Source organism: Oryctolagus cuniculus, chromosome 2, assembly GCF_051225735.1.
Source record: "Oryctolagus cuniculus isolate XC-2025 breed Fujian yellow rabbit chromosome 2, ASM5122573v1, whole genome shotgun sequence".
Classification (NCBI taxonomy): domain Eukaryota; kingdom Metazoa; phylum Chordata; class Mammalia; order Lagomorpha; family Leporidae; genus Oryctolagus; species Oryctolagus cuniculus.
Genome location: NC_142868.1, coordinates 95,041,062 through 95,056,539, shown reverse-complemented (window position 1 = coordinate 95,056,539; position 15,478 = coordinate 95,041,062). Strand labels below are relative to the sequence as shown.

Genomic DNA, 15,478 nt, shown 5'->3' with positions numbered 1-15,478 from the left:
CTGCTAGGGTTTCTTGTAATGCCAAAACAGCCACGTCCCCTGTGACTCTCTTCTTCAGTGAGTATATTAGGGTTTCCAGCAACTTGACAGGTTTGGGGGTGGGCTTCAGTGAGTAAGCAGTACAGTTGGTATAAAGAAAGAACAAACTTTGGTCCCAGAAAACTTACTGGCCTAGTGACTTTGGGCAAATTACTTGACCTCTCTGAGTCTCACTGTCTTCATCTTTAAAATGAAACTTCCCTGGGAGCCAGCATTGTGTAGTAGGTAAAGCCATCGCCTGGGACACCCGCATTCCGTATGTGTGTCAGTTTGTGTCACAGCTGCTCTTCTTCTTCTTCTTTTTTTTGACAGGCAGAGTGGACAGTGAGAGAGACAGAGAGCAAGATCTTCCTTTTCCGTTGGTTCACCCCCTAAATGGCCGCTGCGGCCAGCATACTGCGGCCAGTGCACCCCGCTGATCCAAAGCCAGGAGCCAGGTGCTTCTCCTGGTCTGCCATGCGGGTGCAGGGCCTGCTAATGCTCCTGGGAAAGCAGCAGAGAGTGGCCCAAGTACTTGGGCTCCTGTCACCCACATGGGAAACCCAGACAAAGCTCCTGGCTCACTGCTTTTCCTGGCCCAACCCTGGCCGTTGTGCCCATCTGGGGAATGAACCAGCAGATGGAAGCGTGCTCTCTCATTCTCCCTAACTCTGACTTTCAAATACATAAACAAATCTTTTAAAATGGAATTTCTCAGAGGACAACTCCTGGCTAAATAGGGCCCAGTGTGCCGGCCGCAGCGCGCCGGCCACGGCGGCCATTGGAGGGTGAACCAACGGCAAAGGAAGACCTTTCTCTCTGTCTCTCTCTCTCTCTCACTGTCCACTCTGCCTGTCAAAAAAAAAAAAAGAAAGAAAAGAAAAAGATCTCTCTCCTCTCGCTCTCTCACCTGCCTTATCTCCCCCACCACACCTCTCATCTGTTACCTGTTCTTCTTCCCATTATAAGCCCTCTCTGTATGGCCCTCTGCTTTAGCACCTCTGACAGTCACCTGGGTTCTTACCTCTAACTCTGGCTGTTCTGCCATCTCTCTCTCTCTCTCTCTTTCTCTCTCTCTCTCTCTCTCTCTAAAAAAAATAATAAAATAAAATAAATAAATAGGGCCCAGAGAGAGAGGCTTGGACTATAGCCCACTTTCTTTAGCCAAAGTCTTGGGGTGGCTTGACCCACACCTGGGACAGGAGCTTAGAACAAGGTACCAAAGACCCACCCCATGTGTCAGATGCACCACCACACCTGCCCAAGGAAGTAGAGTAACCCGAGGAGGCTCACCCTGGGGCTGTGATAACCAGGTCCCCAGAAAAGTTCCCCAGGAAATTCCTCACCCACGGTCCCCTTCCTCCAATAGGGGCCTCCAGAGCTCACAAGGCAGCCAAGGGTTTTTTGTATTTATTTTATTTTTATTGTATTTTATTTTATTATTATTTTTCATCTACTTGAAAGGCAGAAAGAGAAGGAGAGATTATCCACTCGCTGGTTCACTCCCTAAATGCCCACAACAACTAGGACTGAGCCAGTCCAAAGCCAAGAGCCTGGAACTCCATCCCAGTCTCCCACAAGGTTGGCAGGGGTCCAAGCACTTGGGCCATCATCTGCCGCCTTCCCAGGTGCATCAGTAGGAAGCTGGATTGGAAATGGAGCAGCTGGGCCTTGGACTGGTGCTTTGTTACAGGATGCCCATGTCACAAGCAGTGGCTTAACCTGCTGCATCACAACACCAGCCCCCTGGTTAGTTTTTTAAATTTCATTCTTCTGCCCTGGGAAGCCATGCAGATTTGCGGTTTTCTAATGTGATAGGACTCACCCTTTATATCTTTGGAAAACAAATCAGACCTAGTGTGGTCTGAGTCTTGGGTCCAGACCACAAAGATGGCAACATCTGTTTTGTTGCTGGGCAACAGGCTGCAGGCCTGGAGGGCTCCTCTCTGCTTACTCCTTCCCTGAGACAGGCTCCCTGGAGGATGTGGGTCACCCAGTAGTGTCGGCCCTCTGTCCCCAGAGTCATACACATACCCTGCCCTCCCTCCACAGCCTTCCAGCCTCCCACTCAGCAGAGATCTCAGATCACATGGATGCATGGGGAGGTGACTGCCCCAGAGATGGCTTCCCAGGGCGGCAGGCTGGCCAGACTGTCAGGCTCCTGAAGTGTCAGAACACCGTCACCTTTGAGAGAACATTTGGGTCAACAGGAAAAAGAATAAGTGGGGTTAGTTATGGGGGTGCTGAGGGAGGCAAAAATAAATTACGGAAATGAGGAGAAATGAACCAAAGAGGAAGGCAAATGGTGGGAAACAGTGAATTTAAGGGAAAAGGACGGGCACGGGCTCCATGCTGCTCGCTGTACAGGAGTCCATCAGCCTTCTAATGCCCTCCACGTGCCTGCATGTTGTTACACCAAAGTCCCAGTCAGCCGAGAGAGAAAGGAAACGAGGTGAGCTCTGTGAGCATGCCTGGCTTTCCAGGTTACTTCACAGGAAGGCCTCCTGTAAACCACAAGGTGAAAAGGCCTCTGGACGTTAGTCCTGAACCACTCTAGAAACATAATTCAGATTTTAAAAAAAGCAGAGGCTGGCATTGTGGCATAACGGGTCAGGCCGCTGGCCAACCATATGGGTGCCAGTTCAAGTCCTGGCTGCTCCACTTCTAATCCAGCTCCCTGCTAATGCGCCTGGGGAAAGCAGCAGAAGATGGCCCAAGTGCGTAGGCCCCTGCACCTACACACGAGACCTGGAAGAAAACTCTGGGCTTTTGGCTTTGGCCTGGCCCAATCCTGGCCATTGCGGCCATTTCGGGAGTGATCCAATGGATGGAAGATTCTCTCTCTCTCTCTCTCTCTCTCTCTCTCTCTCTCTCTCTCTCTCTCTTCCTCTTTCTGTGTCTCTGTAACTCTAAGTAAAACAAATCTTTCAAAAACAAAAGGCAGTTTGTGTTTGTCGGCATGGCTGTGGAACACTGCTGGGACACAGTGGCCGTGATGAGAGGACACATCCTGCTCAGGGGCTGTTTCCCGGCCTGCACCATGGGCAGTGTTTCCTGAGCCGCTGCCTGCTGTGTTTTCTCTTTTCTTGCCTTTTTTTTTTTTCTTGACAGAGTGGACAGTGAGAGAGAGAGACAGAGAGAAAGGTCTTCCTTTTGCCGTTGGTTCACCCTCCAATGGCCGCTGCAGCCGGCGCACCGTGCTGATCCGATGGCAGGAGCCAGGTGCTTCTCCTGGTCTCCCATGGGGTGCAGGGCCCAAGCACTTGGGCCATCCTCCACTGCACTCCCTGGCCACAGCAGAGAGCTGACCTGGAAGAGGGGCAACCGGGACAGAATCTGGCGCCCCGACTGGGACTAGAACACGGTGTGCCATCGCCACAAGGCGGAGGATTAGCCTAGTGAGCCGCGGCGCCGGCCTTTTCTTGCCTATCTTTAGCAGTATTGGTTGTAACACACACGTACACGTATACACACACCCCGGCATTTTGTGTAACACGCAGCCATAGCATGTCACAGTGGAAAATGGGGGACAGTGGGAGGGAGGCACGGCCCACTCCTCAGCCCTCCTCAGGGTTTGCTTTAGCTTCCCACCGCAGGTAGCTGGGCTGCGACGCTGGCCTGTAGCCTTTGTCTGCTCCCAGCGACGGGCCGCGTCTCGTCTCCCGTTTTATTGAACAGTTCCTGTGAGATTCTGCCAAGGCCCTGCTCTTTTCAGTGACTTTGATTCCCTTTTAAGAAAGGGAAAATTTATGGAAATCAAAGTGGTGCTGACACAGGCGCCGGAACGAAATTTCCATGCCCTCAGTGACTATAAATCATCCGTCTGACACCCTGCCTTTGACTGGAGCTGCGGCAGCTGTCGCTGGGGCACAGGTGTCGGCTCGCAAACACAGCCCCCGCAAGCCTCCCGCGGGTCCCAGATCACCCAGGAGTGCAGTCGGCGGCGACCTCGCAGAGCGCGCTCCTCCGGGAGCTTCCGCTCCCTGTGATCTCAGGCGGGATGGCTCCGGCTCAGAACACCGCTGGCCAGGTGTTCACTGCAAAACCAGGAGACTCAGGAACCCATAATCCTTGCCACGGGGGAGGGGCGGGGGGGATCACAATGTCAACGTGTCGGCCAAAAGCGCGCGTGAGGGCGGCCTTTGTTCCGGGCGGGCGGAAGGAGCACCCTGCCGGCGGCCCTTTTTCAAAGAACCGCAGTTCAAGGTGCAGCTTAAGGGGCCCTGGCGGGTGGCTCCTGCAAGCCCGGCTGTTGACATCTGGGTCGCCAGCTTCAGAGGCCTGGCCTGCGAGCAGAGGAACTGATCACCCGCAGACACGTTAAAGCCGAGACTCATTCATTTAAATTATTTATTTTCATCTGATTTCTAAGGCACAAAGAGACCATCTTTATTTTTTAAAAATCATCTATATATTGGAAGTCAGAGTTACAGAGAGAGGAGAGAGAATCTTCCACCAACTGGTTCAACTCCCTAGATGTCCGCTAAGGTCAGGGCTGGGCCAGGCCGAAGCCAGGAGCCAGGAGCTTCTTCTGGGTCTCCCGTGTCAGTGTCAGGGGCTCAAACACTTGGGCCATCTTCTGCCGCTTTTCCCAGGTGCATTAGCAGGGAGCTGGATCAGAACCAGCACCTATAGGCACGCGGCGGCTTTATACACTGCGCCATGATGATGTTGGCCCCAAGAGATTATCTTTCACCCGCTGGTTCACTTCCCAAATTCCTGCAACAGCCAAGGGCTGGGCCCAGCGTGCAACCAGGAGCCCAGATTAAATCCAGGTCTCCCATGTGAGTGGCAGGGACGACCCAAATACCTGCGACATTGCCTGCTGCCTCCCGGGGCATGCATTAGCAGGAAGCAGGAATTGGAAGTGGAGGTGCTGGGACTTCAATCACTAAGTGACAATCTCTGGACCACACAGACACCCCCATGCATATATTGTTATTACTATTGCTTGCTCTCCTGTGCCAGTTCACTCCTCAACAACTTGGTCTGGGCTGGGCTGAAGTCAGGTCCGGACCTTGCCCCAGGTCCCCAACGTGGCAGGAGAGGCGCCGTCTGCTGCCTTCCCAGGGTACGCGTTAGTGGGGAGCTGGAGTCAGGTGCTGGAGCAGGGGTCACGCCCACGTGGGCAGCGGGCTTCTTTACTGCCAGGGCTAGATGCCTGCTCTCTCTCTCTCCCTACTTCTCCTGTCATCGCCTTCCAGCCGAACCCCCCAAGTAAGCGGGAGCCTGCTGGGGGGCATGGTGGCCGAGGAGCACTGCAGCTGTGACCCAGCAAGCATCTCCGCGGATCCCGGGGCGTTTTCGGGGCCTGCTTCCCTCCACGCCACTCGGCCTTTAGAGAGCTAGAGACACTTACGTCTCACTGCACACGAGTGAGAGGGTGAGAGGGGGCTTCCTCAGACGGATTAGCCAGAACAGACATCTGTGGTGAGCCTGCTGTGGCAGGGCTGTCCAAGGTGCCACGCACTGGGGAGCTCCGGCTGCGAAACCAACAAGAGACTTTTTTTGCAGAGTGTTATGGGTGCTGGGTACTGCAGCAGCGCCCCCCCGTGTGTTCCCGATGTCACCGTGGGTCAGCCCCCCCCCGTGTGTTCCCGATGTCACCGTGGGCCAGCCCCCCCGTGTGTTCCCGATGTCACCGTGGGTCAGCCCCCCTGTGTGTTCCCGATGTCACCGTGGGTCAGCCCCCCCGGTGTGTTCCTGATGTCACCGTGGGTCAGCCCCCCCCCATGTGTTCCCGATGTCACCATGGGTCAGCACCCCCCCGTGTGTTCCCGATGTCACTGTGGGTCAGCAGCCCCCCCGTGTGTTCCTGATGTCACCGTGGGTCAGCACCCCCCGTGTGTTCCTGATGTCACTGTGGGTCAGCCCCCCCGTGTGTTCCTGATGTCACCGTGTGTCACCCCTGCCGTGTGTTCCTGATGTCACCGTGTGTCACCCCTGCCGTGTGTTCCTGATGTCACCGTGGGTCAGCCCCCCCGTGTGTTCCCAATGTCACCAGCGCCAGTGGCACAGCCGAGGAGACTGCAGCCTGGGCAGGTGAACCGACTTTGCCCAGGTCACAGTGTTTCTAGAAACCCGTGTTTACCTGTGTGTTCGCCCGTCGGACAGAAGGTTCTGGAGTCTTTCCTACATGCCAAGCATGCGGATATGCAAATGCATCTGCCACAGTCCTGCCCTCTCAGAGGGACAAATACAGTCACAGGTGCCATGACAGGCAGATGGATGGGGGCGGGGCAAGGAACGGGAGACCAGCCTGGGGGTCACATCAGCCTGGCCTGACCCCAAAGTCCACACTCTTCTAATGCTGAGAAGGACAGACAGACGGACAGGGCTGTGCACGCCCTGCCTGTGACCACCTGGTGTCCAGCCTCTGCTTCCTGTCTCCTGCGAGCAAAGCGAGAGTGTGGCACGTGTCGGGCATGGCCGCTGAGCCTGCATCCGTGTCACACAGCCGGCAGATACTTGAGGATCAGGAAAGCCTTGCTCCGCCTCCTCCAGCTCACGTCCCAGCGCCATCAGCCTGCGCGGCCGTGCCGGATTAGAAACGGCAGAATCACCCCGGCTTCCCTCCATCCCTCACACCCCCACAGACGCTGCAGGGGCTGCTGCGGGTCCCCCCCATGCGGGGTTCTCTATCACTGTGTCACCGCCTGTCCCATCGTCACGGAGCAATTACAGCTGGGTTCTAAGTGACACCCCGGCCCCGCTTCACACTGCCAGCAGCGCCTTCTTCCTAACGGCCGATCACACCTGCCCTTGCCAAGCCCCAGCGTCTCCTGTGACTTTGGGTTGCACCAAGAATGAAATCCAGATGTCTCAGTGGTAGTGTGTCAGGTCCTTCACAGTCTAGCCTCACCCTTTCTCCCACTGCCTGAGTCAGCCACACAGAACCTCTCACTAGAGGCTGGATGCACCTCCCGGCCCTTGCACACACTTCAACCCCTGAGCCTGCGGTGGGACCATCCCTAGGAAACTCCTACTCATCCCACAAAGTCCCACTCAGAAAGTCCCTCCTTTGAAAACACCTTTCTTTCATTCCTCCAAGAAGTCTAAATCATGCCTTCCTCTGTATTTGTACCTTTGTGACTTTTTCCAGTCTTGCATCCATGCTTTTATTTTTGCATATTCAAACCATCTCTTTGCGTGTGTGTCTTGTCTCTGGACCCCGGATTCTCAGTTTTCTATTTTATTCCTGACATCTGCATGCAGGGTCTGGGCTGCTACAGGACTTCCCGGGAGTCTGTTTTCCTGTGCATAGCACCCCAGGCTTTTGGTACCAAACTCTTCTCTGTGGTTAGGCAACAGGAAGCAGCAGAAACCACCAGAGCCGGGACCCTGGGGCTGTCTCCTTTATCCTTGGTCCTAATCATCCAACTTCAAAATAAATTCTGTAACACCTCTAGTCACCAGTCTTGTCAGACTATCAAAGCGTGTTTGATGTTGTCAGCTTAAGTGATAAAAAAAAAAAAAAAAAAAGGCTCTTGAGCCGGGGGAGGGGGGGCAGTGGAGGGAGCCTCAGATCACCTGCTGGAAGCTCGCAAATGGCAGCGGGCCTCCCTCAGAACTGAGGGCGCTCTGGGGCCATGGCAATGGAGGAGCATCTGGAGGCCAGGAGCACGGAAGTGCCTCGGATGGCATAAAAAAGGCACGTCTGTAGCTTTACCATTTTAACACGTATTTTTATTTTTTTGAAAGGCAGAGAGAGAGAGAAAAGGCAGAGAGAGGGAGAGAGGAAGGAAAGAGAGAGAGGGAGAGGGGGAGAGAGAGAGAGAAGGAGAGAAGGAGGGAGAGAGAGGGAGAGAGAGGAGGGGGGAGAGAGAGAGGGAGAGAGAGGAGGGAGAGAGAGGAGGGGGGAGAGAGAGAGGGAGAGAGAGGAGGAGAGGGAGAGAGGGGGAGAGAGGGGGAGAAGGGGGGGAGAAATCTTTCAAGCACTGGTTCACTCCTCAAATACCCACAACAGCCAGGACTGGGCCAGGCTGAAGCCAGGAGCCTGGAACTCAATGATCTCCCTCGTGGGAGTGCCAGGGACCCAAGGTTTTGGGCCATCACCTCCGGCCTCCCAGGGTGCATGTTAACAGGAAGCTGGGTGGGAAGAGGGGTAGCTGGAGTTGGAACCAGGCACTCTGCTGTGGGAGGCAGGCACCCCAGGCAGCGACTTAAGCACTGGGCCACACACCAGCCCGTGCACAGTTTTAGATTGTAAACAACTGCTTACCCCTGAGGGTACCCGGGCCCACACTGAGAACAAGGGAAACAACGGAGAGAGTTCTAGATTGTCCTGCAGCACAAGCATACATTAATCGCCTTCTCTAAAGAATCTGGCTGGGGGGAATAAAAAAATTAGACCAAAAAAGAAAGGATAAACCAGAAGATTTTACAAATTCAAACTGGGAACCCTGGAAAGGCGTGGAATCGCACGAGAAATCAGCTGGCGAGTCCGCTGCACCCCAAATGACACCTGCTGCTCCGGACCCTGCGTTAAGTCCCCACGCAAATCTGCACTTCCTCATCCCTTAAAAGAGAACTTTCGGGGGCCAGCGTTGTGGCGTCGTAGGTAAAGCCGCAGCCTGCAGTGCCGGCATCCCATATGGGCACCAGTTTGAGTCCTGGCTGCTCCACTTCCGGTCCAGCTCTCTGCTGTGGCCTGGGAAAGCAGTGGAGGATGGCCCAAGTCTTTGGGCCCCTGCACCCATGTGGGAGACCTGGAGGAAGCTCCTGGCTCCTGGCTTCGGAGTGGCTCAGCTCTGGCTGTTGTGGTCATTTGGGGAATGAACCAGTGGATGGACGATATCTCCTCCGCCCCACTCCTCACCTCTCTGTAAATCTACCTTTAAAATAAATAGATAAATAAATAAATCTTTAAAAATAAACAAATGGGTGCCGGCGCCATGGCTCACTTGGTTAATCCTCTGCCTGAGGCGCCGACATCCCATGTGGGCGCCGGGTACTAGTCCCGGTTGCCCCTCTTCCAGGCCAGCTCTCTGCTGTGGCCCGGGAAGGCAGTGGAGGATGGCCCAGGCCCTTGGGCCGTGCACCCCATGGGAGACCAGGAAGAAGCACCTGGCTCCTGGCTTCAGATCAGCACAGCGCCGGCCGTGGCGGCCACTTAGGGGTGTGAACCAACGGAAGGAAGACTTTTCTCTCTGTCTCTCTCTCTCACTGTCTATAGCTCTACCTGTCAAATAATAAAAATAAATAAATAAATAAACAAACAAAGGAGAATTTTTGCGAAATCCCATGGAACAGCCCTGACTCTTTTGAAGGAGAGCGACTTCCGGCCGGAGGTGGGGCGGGAACAGGTGCGCGTTTGCGGGGCGGGGCGGGGAGGGGGTCCCCACCTGCGCGCCAAGCTGCCCCCGCCGGGGCGCGGCGCTCGGGCGCTCGGGGTCAGCCCTGGCCAGTCGCAAGCCCGGCCTCCGCGGCCCCTCGCCCGTTTCTGGCACCTTTCCTGGCGGGTGGGCTCGGAGCGGCCTGGGGGTGGGGTGGGGTGGGGGGTGCGCGACGCCTTTGATACCGACTCGCGCTCCCGGGCGAGCCCTTTGAACCGCCTTTGATTCGCCGTCGCGAGCGGCGGTTCCACCCCCGAGGACAAAGCCGCGGCCGCGCCGCCACCGAGGCCCGGTTTTGAACTATCGATCAAACAGATTTGGCGGGATCTGTCGAAGCCTGTGGGAGATGGGCAGGAAGCAGGCGGGGGTGCGGTGGGGAGAAGCGAGGAGGGGGGCGCTCCTGGCTATAAACGGTGCGGGCCGGCGCCTGCCGCCAGACCCCGCGCGCCGCGCCGCCCGCTCTGGAGCCCCGGGGCAGGTGCTGCGGGCTGCGGGCTCGGGCTCGGGGTCATGGCCGCGGCCGTGCTGCTGGGGCTCGGCTGGCTCTGCGCGCCGCTGGCAGCGCTGGTGCTGGACTTCAACGACATCCGCAGCTCGGCCGACGGGCAGGGGGCGCGCCAGGTAACGCGGCCGCGGGAGGCTGGGGCGAGGGGCGGGCGAGGAGACCCCCGCGTGACTTCCCCGAGGCTGCACAGCCCACTCGCGGTGGTGGTGGTGGGGGAATCATACTGACTGCAAATGGAGAGGGAGCTTCAGAAATCTCCTGGGAGGCGGAGGCCAAAGAGAAGCTGATGGTGGTGCAAAAGATGTTGGCATCCGTCTCTAGGAGAGGGTCTGGGGAAAGTTCATGCAGAATGCGTAGTCGTTTTTTCTAAGATTTATTTTATTTTATTTATATGAAAGACAGAGTTACAGAGAGAGAGAGAGAGAGAGAGAGAGAGAGGTCTTCCATCCGCTGGCTCACTACCCAGATGGCCACAACAGAGCTGAGCCGATCTGAAGCCAGGAGCCAGGAGCTTCCTCCAGGTCTCCCTCACAGGTGCAGGGGCCCAAGCACCTGGGCCATCCTCCACTGCTTTCCCAGGCCACAGCAGAGATCTGAATCGGAAGAGGAGCAGCTGGGACTCGAACTGGCACCCATATGGGATGCTGGCGCTGCAGGCAGTGGCTTTACCCACTACACCACAGCGCCGGCCCCTGCATAGTATTTTTTTTCAAGCATGGATTTCAGGATCTTTTGGACCACGTTGAACATCTCTCTTTCTCCATATGTATGTGTGTGTGTGTATATATATATATATACAATATATATTTTAATTATTTATCTGAAATGCACCCTGCTGGACCGAGAGGGAGAGACAGAGAAGAGGGAGGGATCTCACCTCTGCTTGTTCACTCCACAAAGCCCCCCAACAGCTGCTGCAGCTGAAGCCAGGAGCCAGGACCTCACGTGGGTCTCGGGAACCCTAGGACTGGGATCTCCACCGACTGCCTGGCCAGGCATAGAAGCAGGAAGCTGGCTGGGAAGCAGAGTAGCTGAGAATCAAGTTAGGCTCTCTACTGAAGATCCAAGTGGCAACTTAACCCGCTGTGCCCCAACACCTGCCCCAAGCGCATCTTTTAACTTCATTATTATCATAGCTATGCTACAAGTGGTCCACAGAATATAACATTGCATGTATTACATACAAAGAAAGCACCACCAGGAGACAGTTGATCTTGTCCTCTGCATCACTAAAAATCAGAAGACAAGAGATTTGGGTAGGGCTCGACTGATGGTGTGATGTACAGGACTCAAAATCGAATGGGAAAGCTACAAGCCCCAGTGTCCTATTTAATTAAACGGTAACAGGGCAGCTGATTTAGCAGATGCACACTGAACAGCCCACCACCCTCTGTAAGACACAGGAGGAGGGTTCCTCCCCTCCCACACAGCAGGGAGGAAAACAAAACTCCGGGTTTGAACAATCAGAAGCCTCTTCAAACACACCCTCTGCAAGTGCCTAGCTCGTTCCACAGGGGATTTCATATCCCCTCCGTGGGGTGATACCAGTGGCCCCGTTTGGTCACGTCCCAAGTGGGTGGCCCGGCCTTGCGACAGCACCTTCCCTCCGCAGGGGCCACAGTGCCTGTCCGACAGAGACTGCAGTCCCAGGAGGTTCTGCCTGCAGCCCCGCGATGAGAAGCCGTTCTGCGCCACGTGCCGAGGGCTCCGGCGGCGGTGCCAGCGCGCCAGCATGTGCTGCCCAGGGGCGCTGTGCCTGAACGGTAAGACCACACGCTGCTCCCTCCAGCCAGCGGTCTTCGGATCCCACCCACCAGAGAGGTCTCTGTGCTGGGCTCCTGGATTCACACGTGGAGCTCGGGAACGCAAGCTGCCTTTTCTTGGGGAAACTGAGGCATTGACTTCCGGGCAGTGGTGCTTTGCCAGTGACTTGGAGATAATGGTCTGCAGGAAAAGATTCGAGTTGGAATCATTTGGGATCACTGAAACACTGCCTTTTGCATTTGGGTTCCGTTAATTCCCCAGCTACCTTCTTGGTGCGTAAATATTGGCACGAGTCCCAGGAATCATGCCAGGTATTTATAAAGGGAAGGCAGGGCTGCCGGCAACCCAGGCGGTGGGCCTGACCCTGAAGTTTTTAACTGTCGCCCGTGGTTGTCCCTTAGATGTCTGTACGTCAGCGGACGAAGTGACCACGCGACTGGAAAGACAAAGCGAGGACCAGGATGCCACAGAATCAAGAGGGTCAACTGAGCACTCGATCGATGAAAACCAACCCCAAAGGAAGCCAAACCCTAAGAGACCACAAGGCGGCAAGGGTGAGTGAGGCATTGTGGGTGTGCTTTATGCCAAAAAACATTTAGAGGCCAGAACAGACTTTATTCCTCTCCAACCCAGAAACACAGGGGATGTGTCCTGTTGGTCATCTCTTTCCTAAGAGCATCATGCAGGGAGCCAGCAGGCCACGAGGACAGAAAGAGCCACCGCACTGGCCTGGTTAGCCGGTAATTCACCATGTAACTCAGCGCTGCACACCTGCTGCAAGCGCGCGCACACACACACACACACACACAGTCAAGACCGCAGTTTAACAAATGGCAGTTTATATAGTACTAGGCCCTGGACATAATAGAGTGGAGACAGACGCAGTGACTCCTCAGCCTTGTATAAAATACAAGCTCACTAGGGCGCAGCTGTTTACCAAAGTGCAATGTCAAATTCCAGCATCTGACGTAACCTCTGACGTAACCTAGCCAGAGTGTCTGAAAGTGGTGAACCGGCCCCTTAATGCAACACTCTCTACGTACTGGAATAAATCCCACTTAGTAAGACATTCGTTTCTCAAGGCTGGGAATCCCCCGTCTGATGACGCTTTAACCGTATAAAACAAGCAGTGCGCTCTCAGGTCGGGCTGGAACTTCCACTTCATCACGGCTTTCAGCGCCAGCGCCCAGCTGAGACCTGCGCACTCCTCCTGTTCCTTGGTGGCGGCCTCGGCCCCGGATCCCGCGCCGCCCCAGCCCCTGCCCACGCCTCGCCCACTCAAGCCCATGTCTCTTGTTCCAGGACAAGAAGGGGAGAGCTGTCTGAGGACTCTGGACTGTGGCCCTGGGCTTTGCTGTGCGCGTCATTTTTGGACGAAGATCTGTAAGCCGGTCCTGCTGGAGGGGCAGGTGTGTTCCAGGAAGGGGCACAAAGACCCCGCTCAGGGTCCGGAGATCTTCCAGCGTTGTGACTGCGGCCCCGGGCTGTCGTGTCGAAGTCAGGCGACCGGCAACCGACAACACGCACGGTTGAGAGTCTGCCAGAAGCACAGATAAAAACCTGCAGACTCCCGAGTGAAGAGGGATGCTCGCGGGGCTCAAGTGGAATCCCGGCCGTTCACTGCCAGACCTCCGCCCGGTATCTCCTGCAGGCCAATCTCCAGGCAACACAGACTGACCCTACTGCCCTTCGAGGAACGGGCGGTGGCTTCTGCCTTTTGGCTGTCTCTCCGGAAGACTGGCGCGGTTCTGCAGCAATTTTGATTCTGATCTAGTGACTCGGTTGGTTCAAATCAATTTTTTGAAAAATTGGAATTGTATATATTTAAGGTACACAGTGTGATACCGTCATACACATGTAGTGAACTGATTACTGGAGTTAAGCTGATTAACATCCGTCTCCAAATAAACCTTTAAAAATTTTCTGGGTAAGGCTGGTACTTGATAGCGTCTTGGGGGGAAATAAATTGATGGTATCTGAAGTACAAGGAAACAGTTTCTTGTATCTTACCAAGGAAAATGATATAGTAAGTACTATGTTTATGCTTAAACACTCTATTATTTCCCCTCATTTCTTGAAAAGATATTTCACTACAAAACAATCTGGTTATTAAAGAAATAAGATTCAAATATAATATCTTAATTTGTATTGTCCATAACAATTACAATGCATTTTCACATATCTTGTTTTCAAAAACTTTATTTACCATCTGATAACTTCTTGAGACATATTTATTTATTTAAAAGACACAGAGAGAGGAGACAGAGAGAGAGATCCTCCCCAGGTGGCCGCAATGGCCAAGGCTGGGCCAAGCCAAAGCCAGGAGCCAGGAACTCCATACTGGTCTCTTATACCCTGGGTGACTGGGCTCCAAGTACTTGGTCCACCATCCACTGCCTTCCCAACCTTCCCAAGTGCATTAGTAGGAAGCTGGATCAGAAGTGGATCAATCAAGACTAAACAAACACTCCAACATGTGACGCCAGCATTGCAAGTAGTGGTCTAACCCACTGAGCCACAATGCCATCCCCCTTGGTAACTGTTTTGGCTTTTTTTTTTTTTAGATTTACTTATTTATTAGGAAGTCAGAGTTTCAGAGAGCGAGAGAGAGCGACTAAGAGAGCAAGCAATATTCCATCCGCTGGCTCACTCCCCAAGTGACCCCGACAGCAGGGGTAGGCCAGGCAGAAGCCAGGAACCTGGAACTCCATCCGGTCTACCATGTGCTGGCAGGGGTCCACTCAGGCCATCATCTGCCGCTTTCCAGGGTACATTGGCAGAGCGGACTCAGAAGTGGAGCAGTCGGGACTCTAACCAGTGCTCACAGGGATGCTGGCATTGCAGGCAGCAACTTAACCCACCACACCACAATGCTGGCGTACATTTTTATATTTGGAAGCTAGGGCTTTTTTCAAGGAGTGTTTCTTTCTACTTTTTTTTTTTAAACAATGTGTACTGAAACATTGCCTTAGAGGGAAACTCAGACAAAAAAATTGCAATTTTTTGGGGGGGCCCAGCACTGTGGTGCAGCAGGTAAAGCTGCCATCCCATATGGGCGCCAGTTCAAGTCTCGGCTGTTCCACTTCTTTTTTTTTGTCTTATTTATTTTTTAATTTTTTTGACAGGCAGAGTGGACAGTGAGAGAGAGAGACAGAGAGAGAGAAAGGTCTTCCTTTTGCCGTTGGTTCACCCTCCAATGGCCACCGCGGCCAGTGCGCTGCAGCCGGTGCACCGCGCTGATCTGAAGGCAGGAGCCAGGTGCTTTTCCTGGTCTCCCATGGGGTGCAGGGCCCAAGCATTTGGGCCATCCTCCACTGCACTCCCAGGCCACAGCAGAGAGCTGGCCTGGAAGAGGGGCAACCGGGACAGAATCCAGCGCCCTGACTGGGACTAGAACCCGGTGTGCTGGCGCCGCTAGGTGGAGGATTAGCCTGTTGAGCCGCGGCGCCGGCCGGCTGTTCCACTTCTGATCCAGCTCTCTGCTGTGGTCTGGGAAAGCAGTAGAAGATGGTCCAAGTGCTTGGGCCCCTGCACCCACGTGGGAGACACTCCTGGATTCGGATTAGCACAGCTCCTGCCATTGTGGCCATCTGGGGAGTGGACCAGTGGATAGAAGACATGTCTCTCTCTCTCTCTCTCTGTAACTCTGCCTTTCAAATAAATAAATAAATCTTTAAAAAGATTGCAATTTTTGTTTGAAATTTAAGAGGCTTGAATTGTGCATATTAGAAGTGGTTTTGCTTAGGGAAGCTCTGTGTAATGGATCACAGCCAAGTGCTACAGATTTCATTTAGGAGATAAACTCTACCCTGTTCTTTAAGTTATGAGTATGGATTACAAGACTATGGGCCAAAGA

General features: G+C 54.4%; 1 protein-coding gene across 1 annotated transcript; it reads left to right on the top strand.

Moving 5' to 3' along the window:
- Positions 1 to 9,646: 9,646 nt before the first annotated feature.
- On the top strand, positions 9,647 to 13,546 carry DKK4 (dickkopf Wnt signaling pathway inhibitor 4). The gene is made up of 4 exons (XM_002720793.6): positions 9,647 to 9,974; positions 11,471 to 11,621; positions 12,024 to 12,176; positions 12,925 to 13,546. The coding sequence occupies exons 1-4, from the start codon at positions 9,864 to 9,866 to the stop codon at positions 13,176 to 13,178; spliced, it is 669 nt and encodes a 222-aa protein (XP_002720839.2). The 5' UTR covers positions 9,647 to 9,863; the 3' UTR covers positions 13,179 to 13,546.
- Positions 13,547 to 15,478: the final 1,932 nt, after the last annotated feature.

What these genes read in the sequence shown, in the direction of transcription:
- DKK4 (XM_002720793.6), top strand. Translation starts at nt 9,864, where the DNA reads ATGGCCGCGGCCGTGCTGCTGGGGCTCGGCTGGCTCTGCGCGCCGCTG. An exon ending in ACGGGCAGGGGGCGCGCCAG is followed by an intron (nt 9,975 to 11,470) that starts GTAACGCGGCCG and finishes TTCCCTCCGCAG; the next exon opens with GGGCCACAGTGCCTGTCCGA. An exon ending in AGGGGCGCTGTGCCTGAACG is followed by an intron (nt 11,622 to 12,023) that starts GTAAGACCACAC and finishes GTTGTCCCTTAG; the next exon opens with ATGTCTGTACGTCAGCGGAC.